At 43.2% G+C, this 23,628-nt stretch overlaps 1 protein-coding gene across 2 annotated transcripts in view; it reads right to left on the bottom strand.

Annotated features, from left to right (window-relative positions):
* Nucleotides 1-698: 698 nt before the first annotated feature.
* Nucleotides 699-23,628, bottom strand: part of DBF4B (DBF4B-CDC7 kinase regulatory subunit) — a 61,864-nt gene continuing 38,934 nt past the window's right edge. The window contains exons 11-13 of one of the 2 annotated variants that reach the window (XM_077252599.1): nt 22,272-22,365; nt 22,080-22,189; nt 699-3,804 (exon numbers count right to left, since the gene is read on the bottom strand). In XM_077252599.1, the coding sequence (XP_077108714.1) occupies nt 2,253-3,804; nt 22,080-22,189; nt 22,272-22,365 (1,756 nt within the window). In that variant the 3' untranslated portion in view covers nt 699-2,252. The remainder of the gene's footprint in view (nt 3,805-22,079; nt 22,190-22,271; nt 22,366-23,628) is intronic. The other variant, XM_077252600.1, reaches the window with a different exon arrangement.

The raw sequence follows: 23,628 nt of genomic DNA, 5'->3' as shown, positions 1-23,628 counted from the left end.
ATGCTGTTGCTGTTTTCATGGTGTCGACACCCGCGGTCCCAGGGCTCTTGTGTGGCTGCAATGCATGACACATGGTGTCCGGCACCCCAATCAGCGCTAGCGTCACTTTCCCCATCTTTGGACAAATTGAACATGAAGAGGAAGTCAGATTAGCTGCAGCCTGGACTTCATGTTAAATTTTTCTGGGAAGAGTGACGCCAGCGCCGATTGGGTGACGGGGTCACATGTCACAACAACCACTAGGGATCCACGGGAAAAGCAAGCACTAACACCATGGAAAACTGCGCAAGGCAAGGGAGGGGAGTATAAGTTTAGTTTTATTTTATTGGGGCCAAACGTGGCAAGGGGTTGTCCAGGTAATGGACAACTTCTTTAATGTTCTATACGAAAGAGGCTGGCACATTTCAATAGCTAAGCCAGCCTCCTTCTCTGCCATAGCCGCAAAGAGGGCTGGCTTAGCCTTTGGAATTAATAGTCATTTAGCCCCCGTTACACACAGTCACAGACCAGTATAAGAAACCCTCTTCTAAGGGCACCACAAAAAGGAAGTGGAGCTGCTGGGATCAAGAGCAATTGTTCTATAGTTGTGTTCCTAATAATGCTAAAGATTCTGTCTCATTCACCCTCTTAAGTTATACATTCAGAAATAAAAGAGTATTCATGTTACTTAATTATCATCACATTAAAACAAAAATAAAAAGAACATTAAATGAGTTTATTTTTATTAAAAAAAAAAAGTTAAGTTTCAAATTCACATCATAGAGGTAGGGTAACATTAACAGACATACATATATGAAAAATCCATAGTACAATGACAATGGTGACAACTATTCTCAGGGTAGAATCCATCAGTGCTAGGAAATGTATAAAACAGTAATAAATACTGTCATCTGAGGAAGAAAAAGAAATGAATAGTCCCACGTAATGACTATGGTGTACAATATGCTCATATAAACAAGTCCCTTGGTGACAACGTGACGCAATGGTCTTGTCGAAATAAATATCAGAAATCTTTAAAAAAAAACAAAAAAACCCTCAAGAGATATTTTTATTTTCTGATTATATTTCCAAAGGGTGAGGTCTATAGACAATCCAATCTGCTGGGGTCGTGGATGAATGCACATCTGCTATGAAAATAGACTTATTTTTGAGGGACGTGTCCACTCCTGATATTTAGCGCACACGATGCAACTCCGGGTATGGAGACATTTGCATCTATTATATGTGGTTTTCGTTGGATGCATTTACTATTTCTGGGGAAGCAGTGTAACAAGAAATTTAACAACCCAACTTTTCCTAACTCCTGAATGGTAGTTCACCAGTATATACATAGGTTCCATCTATCTACAGATTTGCCATTCAGTGGCTGAGCATGCCATAGTGACTGTTCAGGAAAAAAAAAAAAAAAAACAATTTGCTGTCAACTGGGTTTTTCTGAAAGTGAATGTCTATGAGGAAGGATCACTACTCCCACTAGTCAGTCATTATACAGAGTGCACTTATATCAAGACGTGGTTTATAACACTGAGCGAGACGTCTGGGTATGAGGGTCAGCTGGTGACCCACCCAATAAGAAGGGGAGCCACATGCGGCAGAAATTTCGATGACCGTCTCATTCATCTGAGCGGAGTTGATTTTGGAGCACATGACATTATGTAACCTCCATTCAGATGAATGACAATTTCTGCAGCATGTGAATATACCTTATATCTTGCTTGGCCAACCACATGGTTTTATGGTTTGCACCCTTTAATGAAGAGACCCAGAGATCAATTGCGTCTTGCCACATAATGTAAAATTCACATTTAATATGACAATTATAGTTTGTGCCATCAGGGCATGTACCTTAGGTTTTATATCTGACCATTTAGCAAATCCATTCATGGGGGAAGGGGTGAAGCAGGAGGGATTTTTTTTTTTGATCGGAGATGTAAAGTTATCGGCTTTTCCAGGCTACTCAGGTATAAGATGTCTGGTTCTTGGCAGGATAACAAGATTCAGCATTTCAACTCCAGCGAGAAATTGTTTGTGCCATTAGGAGTCATTAAGATGCACTTAATAGCTGTGGGCAGAAGCGGAGGGCTCGCTAGCTCATCCATCCCGGAAGAAGCAGGGAAGGGGGGGGGGGGGGGGGGGAGAGACACGTAGAAAGCTGGAGCAATGGACCAAATGGGAGCAAGATAAATAAATATACAGGGTAACAAGTAGGAGACCACCGATTATCAGTCCATTTCCTGACCGCACCAGTCCCTTCACGATGCCACCCCACTAAGATAAAGGTCATACGATGCATGTGACACAGTTACTGTCTGTGTGGTGCTGGGGGACCCCAAGGCTTGTTCATGAGTCAACACTGATCCCAGGCGTTTTCCATACCAGCTCTCGTCTAGGCTGACCTGAGCCGTCCTCAGGTCCCCAAGGTGAGCACTCTGCTGGGGGTTATTGCAGTGCTGAGACTCAAGCTGGGAGTCCCAGTCAGATTCTGACGAGGCTTCATACTGTGCCAGCTTAGGGTTGAAACACAGTGTGGTAGGGCTGCCTTCACCCGCTTCAGATGCTTTAGTTCTGCGGTCCACACAGTCACTAAACATAGGGATCGTTGGCTGCTGCACTGAAATAGGAAGCTGGTGAAATGCCCACATAGGCATAGGCTGGCAATGTAGAGGATGTCTTTTTGCTGGGGGGCGACATGGAGACCAGCAGTGCTTTCGTTTACCCCCGCACCAGTCAGTGTTGGACACCAGTAGCTCTGGGTCTTGTGCGCCATCCAAAGTCTCAGTACCTGGCATAACAGCGACATTACTAGCTGCTGCTGGATGCCAAGGTGCCAGTGCAAACTGGTCTATAGAGAAGTTGCTGCTCGGTTCCGATTGCAATTCACATGGAGCATTTACTAATAGCTTATCCTGTGTGGAAACCAACAAATGTCGGTGCTGATCAGTGGCAGCCTCCAATAATGGCACCTCTGTGCCCGAAGCATCTGCCACTGGACATTGTCCTGCTGTCTCCGGATGTAATGTGCACTCCCTTCCAGTAGGAGGCACTGGAGAGAGTCCAACAAAAGCTTCAGCACTTGGCGTGTCCTGTGGAGCGTCAGTCATTAATGCATTAGTTTGGGAAGGAGCCACATCAAACATTTGTGGATCTATGTGTGCAGGGATAAGAGCATCTTCTTGTACTGGATCATTAGATGATTGATTAAAGCCACCTTGTGCCAGAGCATGAACGGGCTCTCCTAGGTCATCAAGGCACAAAGGTGGCTGTAATAATACATTCTCTGTGGTCAGCTCTGGGTGTTCATCGAGGACATGAGCTGGAGATATAACCACTGACTGGACAGTGTACAAGGAGGTCAGCCCTGCTTCCTCCATGTACCAAGAGACCTCGGTAACAAGTCCCATAGGTGCCGTCTCCTCTGCCCCCCTGATCTCTAGTAAGGGTAGATCACATTGCACCTCTGCATTCATTGTACTCACTGTACATTGAGGTTCATCGTCTTCTAAAAATACATTTTCTGGTACATCCGCCAAATGTTCTTGTACTGAATCTGCCACCACGTTTTCCACAAGTAGATCCTGGGACAAAGTCTCCTTAGCCTGCGGGGGACATTCTGCATCTTGATTTACATATTGATTCTCTGGTGAGACCAGACTGAGTTCCTCTATGAGCAGTTGTACATTTTGGTCCATGGGTTGGTCGCTGGACTCGCGATTTTTGAGCTCCTGCCCCAAGCCTTCCTCTTCAGTTAGTGGGGGCTCCTCCTCTAAACTCTGTGGTGAGGCTTTATCTTCACTGGGTTTAAACCTTAAAAATATATATTAAAAAAATAATTAAAACATATCACCCAATTATAAATCTATATTTCCAAAGCAGATGCTCTGAGACTTGTCAATGCCTTCGTTTCAGTCTGGCATAAGCCTTTACAGCATTGAACCTCTTGACAATTGTAGATGCAGAGTAATGCTCCAGATATAGGGGCCATTAGTAAATACACATTATACACCAAATGTAAAGGTACCGTCACATTAAGCGACGCTGCAGCGTCGCTGGAGAGCTGTCACACAGACAGCTCTCCAGCGACCAACTATGCGAAGTCCCCGGGTAACCAGGGTAAACATCGGGTTACTAAGCGCAGGGCCACGCTTAGTAACCCGATGTTTACCCTGGTTACCAGCGTAAACGTTAAAAAAAACCAAAGCACTACATACTTACATTCCGGTGTCTGTCCCCCGGCGCTGTGCTTCTCTGCACTGTGTAAGCGCCGGCCGGCCGGAAAGCAGAGCACAGCGGTGACATCACCGCTGTGCTTTCCGGCCGGCGCTTACACAGTGCAGAGAAGCACAGCGCCGGGGGACAGACACCGGAATGTAAGTATGTAGTGTTTTTTTTTTTTTTAACGTTTACGCTGGTAACCAGGGTAAACATCGGGTTACTAAGCGCGGCCCTGCGCTTAGTAACCCGATGTTTACCCTGGTTACCCGGGGACTTCGCATAGTTGGTCGCTGGAGAGCTGTCTGTGTGACAGCTCTCCAGCGACCACACAGCGACGCTGCAGCGATCGGGATCGTTGTCTAGATCGCTGCAGCGTCGCTAAATGTGACGGTACCTTTAGTCTGTATAAGGGCGGACCCACATTTACAACCACTCCACATCTTACATCACTTTAGAGGAAATACAAAGTTTTCCTCTACCTTTAACTCAAGCACTTCATCTCCATCCACCGTAAAAGCGCCTCTCCCCCACCTAACCTCGAGATCTATGGACGATATGCATGTAAAATAAAACAGTTTACTAAAAACTTCAACACCAAGCAAAAATTGTCATTGCACTAGATATACTCACGATAGTATATCTAGTGAGTATATCTAGTGCAATGACAATTTTTGCTTGGTGTTGAAGTTTTTAGTAAACTGTTTTATTTTAAATAGATTTAAATAAAATTATAATTTTATGGTATTAGTTTTTTGTAAGACGTTGTTTATGCTAATCCAGTAATATAGTGAAAATACTTCTTTGACGATATGCATGTGCCAGTGGTCTTGTGAAGAGAACATAAGGCCCTTTAACAAGGACGAATAAGCGTCTAAAAGAGAATTTGTGAGAAACTTCATTCTGGGACAAACAGTCAACGATTGAGCGCATGCTTGTTTGTTAGCAGTTTGCATCAATTAGGCTACGTTCACATTTGCGTTGTTGGGCGCAGCGTCGGCGACGCAACCAACAACGCATGTACACAACGCAGCGTTTTGCGACGCATGCGTTGTCATAAGATCCTACAGATCGGGAATTTCGGCGCAGGGAAAACGCTACAAGTAGCGTCCCCTGCGCCCTGTCTTGTGCGTCTATATGACGCATGCGTCGTAAAACGCAGTACAACGCATACCGGCGCATGTCCATGCGCCCCCCCATGTTAAAGATAGAGGCGCATGACGCATGCGTCTGTATGCGTCGACGACGCTGCGCCCAACAACGCAAATGTGAACGTAGCCTTACATGGCCTAGAAGAAATAGTTGCTGGCAGTGCATCCCCTGTGTATACAAAGAGCCTTTTTTCCACAGGAAAAGAGCAGGGTCTCTAGTGCCACTGGTCACCTGTAGCAATTCCCAAATGTCAATGTAAAACCTTTAAACATATTGGTCACATGACTTCAGATTTACAGCCAAGACAAAACATCCATTTTCGGGGTTGTAGAGACCCGGTCATCCTCCTGTACAAAGAGGCTTTTTACATATTTAATTTACCAAGGAAGCATTGCATGGCCTATAAGTTTCCTTAGGTCTACTTGGGAGAAACTTTGATAATGGGCTTAAAGGGTGAAGCCCTCATCTGGCCAGCTAGTTCTCCTGTATTACACGGATGAGGAGCAAACAACCTAAAACAGCTGTCTTCAAATGGAGATTTTGGTTTGGTTTCTTATCCAAAAACTCATGTGGAAAGATTCTTTTTAATGGGTTGATACTGATTACTTGGCAGCGATCTCCAACAAGTAACACTAGAGTTCTTGTGCTCAACCTCTGAAGAAACAGTTTGCCTTTTTAGTTTCCCAGGGGAGCATTGCACGACCTGCAAGTCTTCCAACGGCAGCTAGAAACTTTCCACAAGTACACATGTGAGGCTACTTTCACAAATCAGTTTTTTGCCTTCAGGCATAATCCATTTTTTTTTTTTTTTTTTGTAAAAAACGGATCCGGTGGAAATTGTGAAAAACTGATGCGCCGGATACGTTTTGGTTTATTGGGCAAAAAAATCTGACTTCCTGTTCCGGGGATATGAGAGAAAAAAAAGAAGAAAAAAAAAAAAAGAAGAGAAAAAAAGAGAAAGAGATTGAATATGCCGGAACAGAGCATGCTCAGTGCGAAAATAATAATAATAATAAAAAAAAAATTCGGTAGCCGGATCCAGTCAGTACACCACACGTTTCATCCGTTTACCGATGGGCGTTTTTTCACCAGACAGAAAAAAAAGTATATATGGACGTTTTTCTCCGTCCGCCGGAAAAGACATTTTGGACGGATTCGGCAAAAACGGATGAAACGTGTGGCCATCAGGCACAGTCCGGTGCTAATACAACTCTGAGAAAAAAACTGGATCCGGTGGAAAGAAAAAACGGATACGTTTTTTTTTCAAAACTCACTGGATTGTGCCTGATGGCAAAAAACTGATGTGTAAAAATAGCCTTACTGATAAGAGCTTCCTGTTTAAAATGGGTTGTACTGATGACTATATACACACAGTATAGGGACTAGATTTATGGTGTGCAATCAGAGGAACAATATGTAAAAATCTAGAGGACTTTGAGCAGAAGTGCTCAAAGGTCATGCAGAAAGCCTCCTTCCAATCCATCTCTATAGATTGTAAGCTTCACCAGATTAGCTCACACAGCGCTAGATTGTGCCTTTGTTTTGTTTCCGGAGGAGGCAATCACCTGGAGACATGCTATCCATTTGATGGTGCTGACCTCACACAGACTTCGGGTATTCCTCTCATCCACCCAGTCATAGGCCATAACATATGGAAGGACCCATGGGAAGTGCTTTCTTTTCCCCTCTCCGAACAATGATTGAGAACATGCCCCAAAACACTAAGAAATGCGTTTCCTGTGGCCAAACAAAAAATTGCTCTTGCATGAAAGATGACCTCTGAGAAGTGTAAAGTGTAAGAGGTGACAACTGGTACAGGAAGGACAAAGAAAAATGACATCTATCCTGGCAGAGCGTCATCACATATTCCGGAGACCCTGATCGTGCTTTTCAATACAGTAACAACCTGCTCTCAAATAATGGGACACAACACTTTAACTACCTTCATACTCACTCTCCGTAGCCACCAGGCTTACACAGAACGCCTTTCGACCTCCCAAACCCCCTCTTTCTTCTTTATTTTTTTCCTTTCCCATTACATCACTTCATTATTCACATCACTCATGTTCAACCACCCATGGAACGTTCTATATGCTACATCAGCTCATATAGTAGATGCTGATACATGAAGGTTTTGATAACTGGAAGATGTTCATTGCAGAGGCCGACACACTAACCGCAAAGTCACATAGGTCACTAAATTTCTACATTTACAGGTCCTCGCACACAGGATGTTACAGGGGGTTAGATTACAGATAATATCCTATTTCTGCAAGTACGCCTCAGTGGCCAGTGACAGAGGTTGCTTGGATCTGGGCCAACAGTCATTGGGTGTGGAGTGTGGCCAAATAAGTAATCAGGTCTACGAATTGGTCTGGATGGAGGAGGCAGCAGTAGTAATGAATATCCCAGAAGCTTAGCACACGGTATACACAATCTACAGGATTTATTTTGCAGCCAGTAGACGAGGTAGAAAGATAAAAAATGGAAGTACTGGCTTCCTTCTTGTAAATAATTAAGCTGCCATAAACTGTACACATAACTGTCAAACACCTCTTCGGTCGACAGGCTCAGCCGATCAATGGGGAGGGGAGAGTAAGAAGCTGGCAGCAGCACGGTGGCTCAGTGGTTAACATTGTCGCTTTGCAGCTCTGGGGTCCTGGATTCAAATCCCACCAAGGACAACATCTGCAAGGAATTTGTATGGGTTTTCTCCAGATACTCCTGTTTCCTTCCACACGCCAAAGACATTGAGAGGGAATCTAGATTGTGAGCCCCAATGGGGACAGTGTCCATAATATCTGTAAAGTGCCGTGGAAATAATGGTGCTATATAAATGAGTAAAATAAATCAAATCGATTACAAGTATGTCCTTTATGTCACAGATCCCAAAATTTAGCAAGATAACTTTTTAACCATATTAAGTCAAATATATATTAGAGCCCCTTAAGCGGGATGTACATAGGTAGAGATGCGTTTCTGAGACCCCCACTGATTACTCAAAAGACTTTGCAAAAAAACCTCAGTTCTTGAATGAGTAGGCGCACAGGACAGCATGGGCTCAATAGAAATTTTATTACCTTGATTCATCATCATCATCATCATCATCATGGTTTTTGCGCCTGTGTTTTTTTTTTTTTAAACAATTATTCTATTTGCACCCTTTTTACATTTATTTCATATGTGCTCACCAGTGTTCCCCACTCATGATTTGTGGGCGTATTTTAGTTGTTTTTTCCCAATTCATGAAATTTCGTAAAATTTGGCTGAACTCCAACCAAATCCGCCGCTGGTGTAGTTTTGATTACGTCAGCATCTGCTTCAATTTTTGTACCATTTTGCAAAGTGCGTGACTTTTGCAGCAAAATAGTTACAAAAACTGTTCAAGACAGGAAAAAAGGCCAATTTTGACATTGCACTAAACTCACAAGTTGCGCGCACAACTTAAAAACAGAACACAAATGATGACTTGGGCCTGTGACTGTGGACTAAAACGCATGAATGATCTGAGTACTTCACCATCTTTTGAGCTATTGGTGGTGGTCTCAGGATCGGACCCCCAACAATCACAGCACGTATGCTAGAACATATAACAAAACCCATTTATAACATATAAGTACACTTTAAATAAAGCATGAAAAGCCCCTACTTATGCTTACTGCTCTGTTTTGCAATGTAAGAAACAAATGTTATTCTTTCCCCCAAAGCAGATCTTGTGAGATCTCAAGTCAAGACAAAAGGTAAGGAAGGACACATCTGTAGCTCCAATGAACACAAAAAGGATTTGACAGGTGTAAATTTGATATGCCTGATGCTTTTTCCCTGCATATTATGGACACCCCCAATGCACCTTAGATGGGCCAGTCCTGCCGACATTTATCTAATGTGATCAAGCACTTTAAAGGGAACTGTCACCCCCAAAATCAAAGATGAGCTAAGCCCACCAGCATCAGGGGCCCCCGATGTATCCTGAAAGACGAGAAAAAGAGGTTAGATTATACTCAGCTGGGCGGGCGGTCCGGCGCCTCCCATCTTTATAGGATGATGTCCTCTTCTTGTCTTGACGCTGCGGCTCCTGTGCAGGCGTACTTTGTCTGCCCTGTTGAGGGCAGCGTAAAGCACTGCAGTATGCAGGCGCCAGGAAAGGTCAGAGAGGTCCGGTGCCTGCGCACTGCAGTACTTTGCTCTGCCCTCAGCAGGACAGACAAAGTACGCCTGTGCCGGAGCCGCGGCGTGAAGACAAGAGGAGGATGTCATCGTAAGAAGATGGGAGGCCCTGGACCGCGACGCTCATTGGACCGGACAGCAGCGGGACCGCCCCTGGGTGAGTATAATCTAACCTCTTTTTCTCATCTTTCAGGATACATCGGGGGCCCCTGATGCTGGTGGGCTTATTAGCTCATCTTCGATTTTGGGGGTGACAGGTTCCCTTTAAAAGCCAAGCACAAAGTAAACTTCAGACTCCTAGATATGGTGCAGTGCTGAATATACAGAAGGTAAAATAAGCAGCACACTATCGATTGCATTAATGTTTTCTTAAAACCAGAAGTCTAGAAGAAGCCAACCCAGGGAGTAATATCTATTACACAATTAGGGCTGCATTACCTAATCCATTGCAATCATTTATCAGACGGCCGTTTACATTACAGCGATACAAGATATATTCTATATAGGCAAGACCTGAAAGGTGATGGATATGTACATCTCCATGCCAACTCCAGATGCGTTTATTTTACTTATATAGTGCCAAGATATTCCACAGTGCCTTACACTATTGTGATTTCAGCAAATTAAAGCAAATTGTTCTACAATGTTAATTTATTATGGTCACTTAGATCGCGTCATCATACACAGCAGCACTTTACAGACTGTCATCACTGTCACCAGTGGGGCTCACAATCTATATTCCCTATTCTTAAGTCTTTTGAATGTTGGAGGAAACCCACAAACTCCTTGCAGATATTGTCCTTGGTGGGATTGGAAACCAAGACCCCAGCGCTGCGAAGCTACAGAGCTGTCTGAACTACAACCAATGACTCTACACATCTTGAATATATATAACACTTTGTCCATAAAAGCAAATAAAGTTACTCTAGAAAACCAGACTATTTCTTTAGCTTATGCAGCGAGAATAGAAATTCATTTTTTCACCTATAGCCACACTTCTGGAAAAGGAAACACGATTTTAACAACATTTACCTGCAGAGTGATTATTTTCTGTTGGCAAACAGTGTTTCCAGACACGACAGATTCCTTTTAACCCCTTCATGACACACGCCGTACATGTACGGCGCATGTCGGGTCTCTCAATTTGATGTGGGCTCTGGCGCTAAGCCAACATCTTTTCAGGCACATGTCAGCTGATTTGAACAGCTGACATGTGCCCCTAACAGCCGTGGGTGGAATCGAGATCCACCAGCGGCTGTTAACCTGTTAAATGCCGCTGTCAATCTCTGACAGCATATAACATGATTGCGCATCACTAATCCCACCCATGTCACATGACTGCGGGTCGCCGATGGGTTCCCATGACAACCTATGGTCTGCAACAGACCCCTGCGGTTGTCATTGCCAGATTGCTATGAGCGCCGCCCAGAGGTCAGGGCTAATAGCAGGTGAGCATTTGTGCTACATAGAGCAGGGCTGAAGCCCTGCCCTGTGTAGCACAAGCGATCGGATCATCGCAGCTTTTAGACTCCCATAGAGGCTATTGAAGCAAGTGTAGAGTAAGAAAAAAGTGTTTTTAAAAAATATTAAAAAAATATTTAAGTTTAACCCCTTCACCCCCAAGGGTGGTTTGCACGTTAATGACCAGGCCAATTTTTACAATTCTGACCACTGTCTCTTTATGAGGTTATAACTCTGGAACGCTTCAACGGATCTTGGCGATTCTGACATTGTTTTCTCGTGACATATTGTACTTCATGATAGTGGTAAAATTTCTTCGATATAACTTGCGTTTATTTGTTAAAAAAACGGATATTTGGCGAAAATTTTGAAAATTTCGCAATTTTCCAACTTTGAATTTTTATTCCCTTAAATCACAGACATATGTCACGCAAAATACTTAATAAGTAACATTTCCCACATGTCTACTTTACATCAGCACAATTTTGGAACCAAATTTTTTTTTTGTTATTGAGTTATAAGGGTTAAAAATTGTCCAGCAATTTCTCATTTTTACAACACCATTTTTTTTCAGACACCACATCTCATTTGAAGTCATTTTGAGGGGTCTATATGACAGAAAATACCCAAGTGTGATACCATTCTAAAAACTGCACCCCTCAAGGTGCTCAAAACCACATTCAAGAAATTTATTAAACCTTTAGGTGTTTCACAGGAATTTTTGGAATGTTTGAAAAAAAGTTAAATGTTCATTTTTATTTACACAAAATTTATTTCAGCTCCAATTTGTTTTATTTTACCAAGGGTAACAGGAGAAAATGGACCCCAAAAGTTGTTGTGCAATTTGTCCTGAGTACAACGATACCCCATATGTGGGTGTAAACCATTGTTTGGGCGCAGGGCAGAGCTCGGAAGGGAAGGAGCGCCATTTGACTTTTCAATGCAAAATTGACTGGAATTGAGATGGGACGCCATGTTGCGTTTGGAGAGCCCCTGATGTGCCGAAACATTAAAACCCCCCACAAGTGACACCATTTTGGAAAGTAGACCCCTAAGGAACTTATCTAGATGTGTTTTGAGAGCTTTGAACCCCCAAGTGTTTCACTACAGTTTATAACGCAGAGCCGTGAAAATAAAAATTCCTCATTTTTTTCACAGAAATGATTTTTTAGCCCCCAGCTTTGTATTTTTACAAGGGTAACATAATAAATTGGACCCCAAAAGTTGTTGTCCAATTTGTCCTGAGTACGCTGATACCCCATATGTGGGGGGGAAGCACTGTTTGGGCGCATGACAGAGCTCGGAAGGGAAGGAGCGCCATTTGGAATGCAGACTTAAATGGATTGGTCTGCAGGCATCACGTTGCATTTGCAGAGCCCCTGATGTACCCAAACAGTAGAAACCCCCCACAAGTGACCCCATATTGGAAACTAGACCTCCAAAGGAACTTATCTAGATGTGTTGTGAGAACTTTGAACCCCCAAGTGTTTCACTACAGTTTATAACGCAGAGCCGTGAAAATAAAAATTATTTTTTTTTCACAAAAATGATTTTTTTAGCCCCCTGTTTTGTATTTTCACAAGGGTAACAGGAGAAATTGGACCCCAAGAGATGTTGTCCAATTTGTCCTGAGTACGCCGATACCCCATATGTTGGGGTAAACCCCTGTTTGGGTACACGGGAGAGCTCTGAAGGGAAGGAGCACTGTTTTACTTTTTCAACGCAGAATTGTCTGGAATTGAGATCGGATGCCATGTCCCGTTTGGAGAGCCCCTGATGAGCCTAAACAGTGGAAACCCCCCAATTATAACTGAAACCCTAATCCAAACACACCCCTTACCCTAATCCAAACGGTAACCCTAACCACACCCCTAACCCTGACACACCCCTAACCTAATCCCAACCCTATTCCCAACCGTAAATGTAATCCAAACCCTAACCCTAACTTTAGCCCCAACCCTAACTGTAGCCTTAACCCTAGCCCTAGCAATAGCCCTAACCCTAGCCCTAATGGGAAAATGGAAATAAATACATTTTTTAAATTTTTTTATTTTTCCCTAACTAAGGGGGTGATGAAGGGGGGTTTGATTTACTTTTATAGCGGGTTATTTAGCGGATTTTTATGATTGGCAGCCGTCACACACTGAAAGACGCTTTTTATTGCAAAAAATATTTTTTTGCGTTACCACATTTTGAAAGCTATAACTTTTCCATATTTGAGTCCACAGAGTCATGTGAGGTCTTGTTTTTTGCGGGACGAGTTGACGTTTTTATTGGTAACATTTTCGGGCACATGACATTTTTTGATCGCTTTTTATTCCGATTTTTGTGAGGCAGAATGATCAAAAACCAGCTATTTATGAATTTCTTTTGGGGGAGGCGTTTATACCGTTCCGCGTTTGGTAAAATTGATAAAGCAGTTTTATTCTTTGGGTCAGTACGATTACAGCGATACCTCATTTATATCATTTTTTTTATGTTTTGGCACTTTTATACGATAAAAGCTATTTTATAGAAAAAATAATTATTTTGGTATCGCTTTATTCTCAGGACTATAACTTTTTAATTTTTTTGCTGATGATGCTGTATGGCGGCTCGTTTTTTGCGGGACAAGATGACGTTTTCAGCGGTACCATGGTTATTTATATCTGTCTTTTTGATCGCGTGTTATTCCACTTTTTGCTCGGTGGGTATGGTAATAAAGCGTTGTTTTTTGCCACGTTTTTTTTTCTCACGGTGTTTACTGAAGGGGTTAACTAGTGGGACAGTTTTATAGGTTGGGTCGTTACGAACGCGGCGATACTAAATATGTGTACTTTTATTTTTATTTTTTATTTAGATAAAGAAATGTATTTATGGGAATAATATTTTTTTTTTTTCTTTATTTAGGAATTTATTTTTTATTTATTTTTTTTCACATGTGGAAAAATTTTTTTTTAACTTTTTTACTTTGTCCCAGGGGGGGACATTACAGATCGGCGATCTGCTGTGCAGGGCTGCAGGCTTACCAGCGCCTGCTCTGAGCTACCCCCCTCCCTGCAGGACCCGGATGCCGTGGCCATCTTGGATCCGGGACCTGCAGCGAGGAGGGAGGTAGGAGACCCTCGGAGCAACGCGATCACATCGCGTTGCTGCGGGGTTCTCAGGGAAGCCCGCAGGGAGCCCCCTCCCTGCGCGATGCTTCCCTATACCGCCGGTACACCGCGATCATGTTTGATCGCGGTGTGCCGGGGGTTAATGTGCCGGGGGTGGTCCGTGACCGCTCCTGGCACATAGTGCCGGATGTCAGCTGCGATATGCAGCTGACACCCGGCCGCGCTCCCCCCGTGAGCGCGGCCGATCGCGTATGACGTACTATCCCGTCGGTGGTCATACGGGCCCACCCCACCTCGACGGGATAGTACGTCAGATGTCAGAAAGGGGTTAACCCCTTAGTGACAGAGCCAATTTGGTACTTAATGACCGAGCCAATTTTTACAATTCTGACCACTGTCACTTAATGAGGTTATAACTCGGGAACGCTTCAACAGATCCTGCTGATTCTGAGATTGTTTTTTCGTGACATATTGTACTTCATGTTAGTGGTAACATTTATTCGATATTACTTGCGTTTATTTATTAAAAAAACGGAAATATGGCGAAAATTTTGAAAATTTTGCAATTTTCAAAATTTGAATTTTTATTCCCTTACATCAGAGAGATATGTCACACAAAATGGTCAATAAATAACATTTCCCATATGTCTACTTTACATCAGCACAATTTTCGAAATTTTTTTATTTTTCATTAGGGAGTTATAAGGGTTAAAATTTGACCAGCAATTTCTTATTTTTACAGCAAAATTTACAAAACCATTTTTTTTAGGGACCACCTCACATTTGAAGTCAGTTTGAGGGGTCTATGTGGCAGAAAATGCCCAAAATTGACACCATTCTAAAAACTGCACCCCTCAAGGTGCGCAAAACCATATTCAAGAAGTTTATTAACCCTTCAGTTGCTGCACAGGAACTGAAGCAATGTGGAAGGAAAAAATGAACATTTTACTTTTTTTCACAAACATTTTACTTCAGAACCAATTTTTTTTATTTTCACAAGTGTAAAAAAAGAAAATGAACCACATAATTTGTTGTGCAATTTGTCCGGAGAATGCCGATACGCCATATGTGGGGGGGAACCACTGTTTGGGTGCACCGCAGAGCTCCGAAGGGAAGGAGCGCCATTTGACTTTTTCAACACAGAATTCCCTGGAATTGAGATCGAACACCAACACGCGTTTGGAGAGCCGCTGATGTGCCTAAACAGTGGAAACCCCCCACAAGTGACCCCATTTTGGAAACTAGACCCCCTAAGGAACTTATCTAGGCATGTGGTCAACACTTTGAACCCCCAAGTGCTTCACACAAGTTTATAACGTAGAGCCGAAAAAATTAAAAATCTTTTTTTTTTTTTTTCACAAAAATGATCTTTTCACCCCCAATTTTTTATTTTCCCAAGGGTAGCAAGACAAATTGGACCCCAAAAGTTGTTGTGCAATTTGTCCTGAGTATGTTGATACCCCGTATGTGGGGATAAACCTCTGTTTGGGTGCACAGTAGAGCTCAGAAGGGAAGGAGCGCCATTTGGCTTTTTCAACATAGAATTCCCTGGAATTGAGATCGGACACCATGTCGCGTTTGGAGAGGCGCTGATGTGCCTAAACAGTGGAAACCCTCCACAAGTGACCCCATTTTGGAAACTAGACCCCCTAAGGAACTTATCTAGGCATGTGGTCAACACTTTGAACCCCCAAGTGCTTCACACAAGTTTATAACGTAGAGCTGAAAAAATTAAAAATCATTTTTTTTTTTTTTTTTTCCACAAAAATGATCTTTTCACCCCCAATTTTTTATTTTTCCAAGGGTAGCAAGAGAAATTGGTTCCCAAAAGTTGTTGTGCAATTTGTCCTGAGTATGTCGATACCCCGTATGTGGGGGTAAACCTCTGTTTGGGCGCACTGCGGAGCTTGGAAGGGAAGGAGTGCTGTTTGACTTTTTAATCTCTTAATTGTGAGAGCGGACGCCATTTTGGGTTTGTAGATGTGCCTAACAGCAGAAACCCCCCACAACTGACCCCGTTGTGGAAACTACACCCCTCAAAGATTTTAATCAGGGGTATATTGAGCAATTTGAACCCACATGTACGACACAGAGTTTGATAACATTAGGTCGTCATATTGAAAAATTCATTTTTTTCCACGAGAATCTTGTTTTAGACCTGAATGTCTCACTTTTTCAGAAATAACATCAAAAAGTGGACCCCACAATTCGTTACCCACTTTATTATGAGCGCAGCGATAACCCATATGTAGTCAAAAAGTTCTGTTTGGACAAATGGCAGGGCTTGGACAGAAAGGGGCACAATGTGACAAATTTGGCTTTATTTGAAATTGAAGATCCAGGACCCATTCAAAGCTTCTAGAGACATTGAGCAAAAAAGAAAATCCTTTCAGGAATTATTACTCACAGAGGGAGGCATGCTCCTAAAACACATTGGCTGACTATAAAATTGGTCTTGCTAACAAAACAGTTGTCCCGCATTTGCGTATATTGTAGCAGGAAGTATAAACTGTACTGGAATGAAGGGCAAAATGTGTAGGAAAATTCAGCCAACTATGTGGCAAAGCGGAGTTTGTTCCAAAGATGAAAGAACATGATCAGGGCTAGAATGGCAGAGCAGACACTTTCAGAGACTGGTCGTACAACGTCCTTTTAGCTCCATCAATCCCTATATGAGGACAAATGTGCCAATAGACGTGGTACACCATAGCAAGCTCCCACCCGCCAAGGTCAGAACCGCTATATGCACAAAACAACCAGTTCTCTATAGAAAGTATTGTCTGGTACCAGAGGTTCGGCAAGAACCATAAAGTAAAGCCCATAGTGTATAAGTACGGAACTTCCTAATTTTTTTAGAAATCCTACAATAAAATGATCATGCCCGTATCATCAACATAAATATAAGTAATATAAATGGAAGCCAAACTTTTGTGTAGCAAGACAGTCATAAAAACAGTCAAAGTTATATAAATGGTCAAAAATGTTTGTGAGTAATCAAGTCCTAGAATTCATTTTCAGATGATCTCACTTTTCAAGATCATTTCTGGGGTCCACATTCTAACGCTTATTGACATAGGTACGTGGACGAGAATTTGTTGGGATAGTAGTTTGGTATGGGATTGATCGAGTCCTAAAATTTTCAGATGACCTGACTTTGCAAGAACATTTGTGGGGTCCACACTCTAGAGCGTACAGACGTGGGTACGTGGACGAGAATTTGTTGGGATAGTAGTTTGGTATGGGATTGATCAAGTTCTGGAATTAATTGTGAAATGGGGTAAAATGGGATCTACTAATTAAAATATTCTTTATCAATTGTTCCAAATTGTACTACTTGGGCCGTTAAGCAGAAAATAAAAATTATTGAAAAAACAAACAAACTAATAATTGTAGGTGGTGTGGTAGGTCTCACAACAGGGGGAGATACAAAGGCCTGGTTGGGATGGGCATGTGGGGCAATAGAAAGAATCGGGAATCACTCCGTCTGCCATGCTTTCTGCAAACTCGGCACCTTTTTTGAGGATACCTTTGGGTGGGAGTGACAGGGACAGGGTGAGGAAAATGGCGTTCTGAAAGTCTCCGGGAATCCTCAGAGTCGAAGGCTTCCCCCGGTGCCATGGACTCAAATATGAGGCTCTCTACAACTTTTTCCTGAAAGTGCAGGAACGTAAGTGGCCCTTGTGATTTTTTACATAGGACAAAACTGTTATATGTGGCAGTTTGGATTAGATAGATTGCCACCTTTTTATACCATGCCCTGGTCTTCCTCTTGACCAGGTATGGTTGCAGAACCTGGTCTGACAAGTCTACGCCACCCATGTGTTTGTTGTAGTCTGTGACGCAGACAGGTTTTTCTTTGTCCCTGGTGGCACCCCTCTCTCTGACCGTCACAGTGGTGTCCGTATGCAGTGTGGAAAGCATGTAGACGTCCTTCCTGTTTTTACACTTCACTGCAAGAAGTTGGTCGCTTGCAAGTGAGAATGACGCCCCCCTCTCCAAGCGTCTGGACACCAACTGTTACGGAAGCCCCACTTTGTTTTTCCTCACTGTCCCACAGGCCCCTGTATTTGCAGCATATAGGGATTTGTATAGGGGGATGCTCGTGTAGTAGTTGTCAGTATACACGTGGTACCCTTGATTGAGAAAGGGCGTCATTAGCTCCCAGACAATTTTGCCTGGGATACCAATTGTCTGGGGGCAGTTTGGGGGGTTTATTTGGCGGTCCCTACCTTCATAAATTAAGAAGGTTGACGTGTACCCTGATGAGCTCTCGCATGCTTTGTATAATTTTACGCCATATTTGGCTCTTTTGGAGGGAATAAATTGGCGGAATAACAGACGGCCCTTGTAGCTCATCAAGGACTCGTCGACTGCCACATTTTGCTCTGGGGTATAGGAATTTAGAAAGGAAGTTTTTAGGAGGGAAATTAGGGGTCTTAATTTATTTAGCCGATCGTAGTTGGGGTCAGTTCTTGGGAGAGCTTGGGAATTGTCACTGAAGTGGAGGAATCTCATCAGGGCTTCGTAACGGACTCGGGACATGACGGCTGCAAATACAGGGGTGCAGTGGACAGCTTTTGTTGCCCAGTAAGAGCGGAGAGTGGTTTTTTTTACTATACCCATATTCAGGGTGAGGCCTAAGAATTTTTTTATTTCGGGGACATTTGTGGGGATCCAAGAACGGGAATGAAAGGCAGTGGGTTTTTGGGAAATATACTGGCGGGCATATAGGTTGGTTTGGTGGACGATTAATTGCAGGACTTTGGGGCTAATGAAAATTTCAAAAAAATCAATGGGGGTAAAATTGGCGACATTTACTTTTATTCCAGGGACTGCAGAAAAAGGGGGAATTTGAGGGGAAAATGAGGTGTCATTATACCACAGCGGTGGGGGGGCTGCGGTACTTGGTCCTGCCTCTGAAGCTTCAGCAGTGACGACCGACTCCGCTACCACCGGGCTGGGGGATCCCGTGGAGGAAGAGTCGTCATCACTGTCTGAAAACTGCTCAGCTTCAGAGGCAGATTCTGTTTCACTGCCGGAGCAAAGCAGGCTGTAAGCTTGCTCCGCGCTGAAAGTTCTGCTGGCCATTTTATTTATTTCCAACCCTAACCCTACAAATTTTTTTTTTTAAAAAAATTATTATTTTTTTTTTTATTTTTTTTTTATAATCCTCTGCTGATGATGCAGGGATTACAGAGAACGGGGGTGGGTAAATTGGATGCTGGCGGATATAGAAATCTGTTTTTGTAACTGACAGGGCAGCACTTGAAATGTAGTCTCTCTCTCTTCTCTCCTAGAACAACTACAAGGAGAGAAGAGAGAGGTACAGCCCAAGTGCTGCCATGTTTATAAAACATTTGGGGTTTTGGTCACTGTGATAGGACATATCACAGTAATCAAAACCCAGCAGCCTATGAGAAAATTCTCACAGGTTGCTGGGTCTCTGCTGGCAGATCATGGCAGGCGCACTGCGCCCGCCATTTTCTTCCAGCAGAGAAGAAGGGGGGCCGGGACCGGGAGCTGTGGGCTGAGGACCTTGGACCGGGGACACTGCCAGAAGTATGGTGGGGGGCTCGGGGGACTCTATTTCTCTCCCTTCTGATGTACGATCACATCAGAGGGGAGAGAAATGCAAAGCAAACTTTTTTAATTTTTTTTTACAAACTATATGCAGCGATCGCAACCCCGGGGGTCTGTAAAGACCCCCGGGGTTGCGATCGCTCCAGGGGTCGGTAAAAACCCCAATACACTGCGGGGGACACTATCTCCACATGCGCCCGCCATTTTGGAGCCCTAGGAAGGAGGAGGAGGGGGGGGGGGGGTTAGGGACCTTTTTCGGTACATAAGGTACCGTGGGGGGCTCGGGGGACCCTATTTCTCTCCCCTCTAATGTGCAATCACATTAGAGGGGAGAGAAAGAAAACGCAAGTCCGGATTTTTTTTTTTTTTTTGCGATCGCCTGTAAACGGTTAATTACCGGCGATCGCAAAAGCGGGGTCGGTAAAAACCGACCCGAATCATGTTCTCTGGGGTCTCGGCTACCCCCGGCAGCCGAGACCCCGGAGAAAATCGGACTGTGGGGGGCGCTATTTACTTTTTCCACAGCGCCGTTAATTAACGGCGCTGTGGTTTAAGTACCCTTAATGACCGCCGTTAAAAGGCGTATCGGCGGTCGTTAAGGGGTTAAATCACCCTCCATTCAGAAAAAAAAACAAAAAAAACAACAACAATAATACATATATATGGTATTGCCACGTTCAGGATCCCCTCATCTATCAATATATAAAAAGAATTAATCCGATCGGTACATGGTGTAACAAGAAAAAAACAAAAAACAAACAAAAACAAAACAGTTTTTGGTCGCCGCAACATTGCATTAAAATGCAGTAACGGCCGATCAAAATATCGTACCTACACCAAAATGGTATCAATAAAAACATCATCGTGGTGCGCAAAAAATAAGCCCTCAACCAGCCCCAGATCCTGAAAAATGGAGAAGCTAAGAGTCTCGGAAAATGACGCATTTTTTGTTAAACAAACTTTGGATTTTTTTTGTGTTATAACTCTTAAATTAAAAAAGAATCTAGACACGTGTCTATGAACTCTTAGGCTTCTTTCACACTTCCGTCTTCCAAATCTGCACAGGATCCGTCAAGACGTTCAAATGACGGATCCTGTGCAGATTGTGGAAAACGTGTGCACTGGGCCCCTCTTTCTGATGAACCCGTCGAGCCTATGTGCACTTGTTGTGTATGCATCTTCGCAGCGGTTTTCTGCTGCGAAAACGCATACACAACACAAACCAGGTTTAAAAAAAAAAAATAAAAAATCAATCGCAATATTCTCACCCACCGGCGTTCCCGCTCAGCGTCACCGATGTTCCCGGCAGCTAGCGTTACTTCCTAGTAATACATTGCGAAATCTCGCGAGAAGTCGCGGGAACGCCGGTGGGTGAGAATATTGAGATTTTGTATTATTTTTAACATTATATCTTGTTACTATTGATACTGCATAGGCAGCATCAATAGTAAAAAGAGAAAGAGAGCGGGCGAGAGAGAATTTCCCTGACGGGAAATACTTCCACGCATGCGCTCTTTGAAAAGACGGGACCCGTTACTGGCTGGATTCCTGCTTTTCACAGACAGCAACGCATCCTGCGCCCATAGGCTTCCATTGTAGCCAGTGACGGGCAGCGCAGGATGCGTCGCTGACCGATTTTCCGACGTGCAGAAAAAAAAAACGTTCCTCTGAACGTTTTCTCAGCCCGACAGACCATTTTTTTTATGCAGGATCCAGTGAAAGACGGATGAAACGGATGGCCATCCGTCACTAAAACAAGTCTATGAGAAAATGCAGGATCCTGCATTCTCAAAAAACGACGGATTGTGATGGGAGCTGAAAGACGGAAGTGTGAAAGAGGCCTTAATGACCTCGAGAATCATAGTGGAAGGTTTACATTTATTGAACATGGTAAAAAAAATAAATACATAACAAAACAAAAACAATTTGTGGAATTGCATTTTTTTTTTTTTTTTTTTACAATTTCACAGCACTTTGATTTTTTTTTCCCGTTTTCCAGTACACAATATGGTAAAACCAATGGTGTTGTTCAAAAGTACAACTCGTGCCACAAAAGACAAGCCCTCACATGGCCATATTAATGGAAAAATAAATATAGGTAAACTGACTGAACAGCAATCTAGTCTGAACAGGTGCATAACCAAAAAAGACTTACATAGCAAATAGATCAACGGCTGGACTCAACTGTACTAAAGCAAGGAAATGTGCGATACATGAAATGTGAATAGCATAATGGCTTGTGAAATCTATGAAAAAACACATGAGATGCTTAGCACAAGATTTGGCCAAAAAATGGAAAAATAAAGTTATGGCTCTGGGAAGAAGGGGAGAAAAAAAATGGAAAATGGCCCCAGGTTGAAGGGGTTAAAGGATCTAAGCAACAGACCATTCGAAGAGGACATTGATAGCACTTACCCAAGAGGCAAAGCAACAAACTCGCAGACAATATGAGATGTGATGTCATCAATGACGGTGTAATTGGAAGCATTGAGAGCGAAGACGCAGTGCTGCTTGCTGATCAGGTGCTGCAGAAGTGATGGACAGGTCATATGTGATCTTGTAACTATCATTTCCATTCCTACCTTTTTAAGGAGCTGCTCCTCTTACCTCACAAAGCTTTCTGTAGGTGATATGACAGCATTCACAATATCCACTCTTCTCCCAGTTCTGTGGTCTGTCACCAGCATCCTTGTCCTGTTTCCTAATTATAATGGGAGCCGATATTAATATACATAGGTAGTCAACAAAATGAGAGGGATGGAGGGTTGACACTAACACTTTCTCCATGCCTTTATCATAGTCAGACTAATGCAGGCATACAATCCATATCAATGTGTGTGGCATGGACAAATGTGCAGGCTTTAAATGAAAGAAAACAAAACAAACAAAATAATAGGTGAAGCTCCACAGTAGTTCAGCAATCAGTACATACAACAACCAGCATCAAGAGAACACTCGGAGTCCTGCCATCAAAATTTGTACCCTCTTAATATATTGCAGTCATCATATTATATGGCACTGTGTGCTTACAATTGTTCTTCGACCCAGCTAATTCTTCTCTTTTCCATTAGATCTATGACATCACATGATTAAAAACTGACTTGCTGAATCCTTCTAAGTGCTATGTAGCTGAGTTCTCTTAACACATATATTCAGATGCAGCAGTTTGCTCCAGACGTAGTCTGCTACATGCATCTTTTAAATTACATGTTTTTAATTACTTTGATGAATTAGACTGGAATTTACTGGAAGGTAACAGAATACCAAACCTCTACAATGTTTCGGTTTCTTTTCTCTTTCACTCCCATACTACTCACCGGTTACAATCTGTCTTCGACCCCATCACTCAACTTAAACTGCCCTAACTAAAGTCACCAATGACCTACTAACTGCCAAGAGCAAGCGACACTACTCTGTCCTCCTTCTCCTGGACCTGTCTGCTGCCTTTGACACTGTGGACCACTCCCTTCTGCTTCAGATCCTCATCTCTTGGCATCACAGACTTGGCCCTATCCTGGATCTCGTCATATCTGACAGACCGAACATTCAGTGTCTCCCTTCCCCACGCCACCTCCTCACTTCGCCCCTTGTCTGTCGGTGTTCCTCAAGGCTCTGTTCTAGGACCCCTACTCTTCTCCATCTACACCTTCGGTCTGGGACAACTCATAGAATCCCACGGTATGCAGTACCATCTCTACTCCGATGACACGCAGATCTACCTATCCGGACCTGACCTCACCTCCTTACTTACCAAAATCCTGCACTGTCTGTTATTTCAGTTTTCTTTTATGCTCGCATTCTACAACTGAACATGGACAAAACAGAATTCATCATCTTTCCCCCATCTCACTCTACCCCTCCACCAGACCTATCCATCAATGTCAATGGCTGCTCACTTTCCCTAGTCCCACACGCCCGGTGCCTCGGAGTGATCCTAGACTCTGCCCTCTCTTTTAAGCCACAT

Source organism: Ranitomeya variabilis, chromosome 4, assembly GCF_051348905.1.
Source record: "Ranitomeya variabilis isolate aRanVar5 chromosome 4, aRanVar5.hap1, whole genome shotgun sequence".
NCBI classification, from domain to species: Eukaryota; Metazoa; Chordata; class Amphibia; order Anura; family Dendrobatidae; genus Ranitomeya; species Ranitomeya variabilis.
Note: the sequence above shows the minus strand (reverse complement) of the source record. Positions and strands in the feature narration are given on the sequence as shown.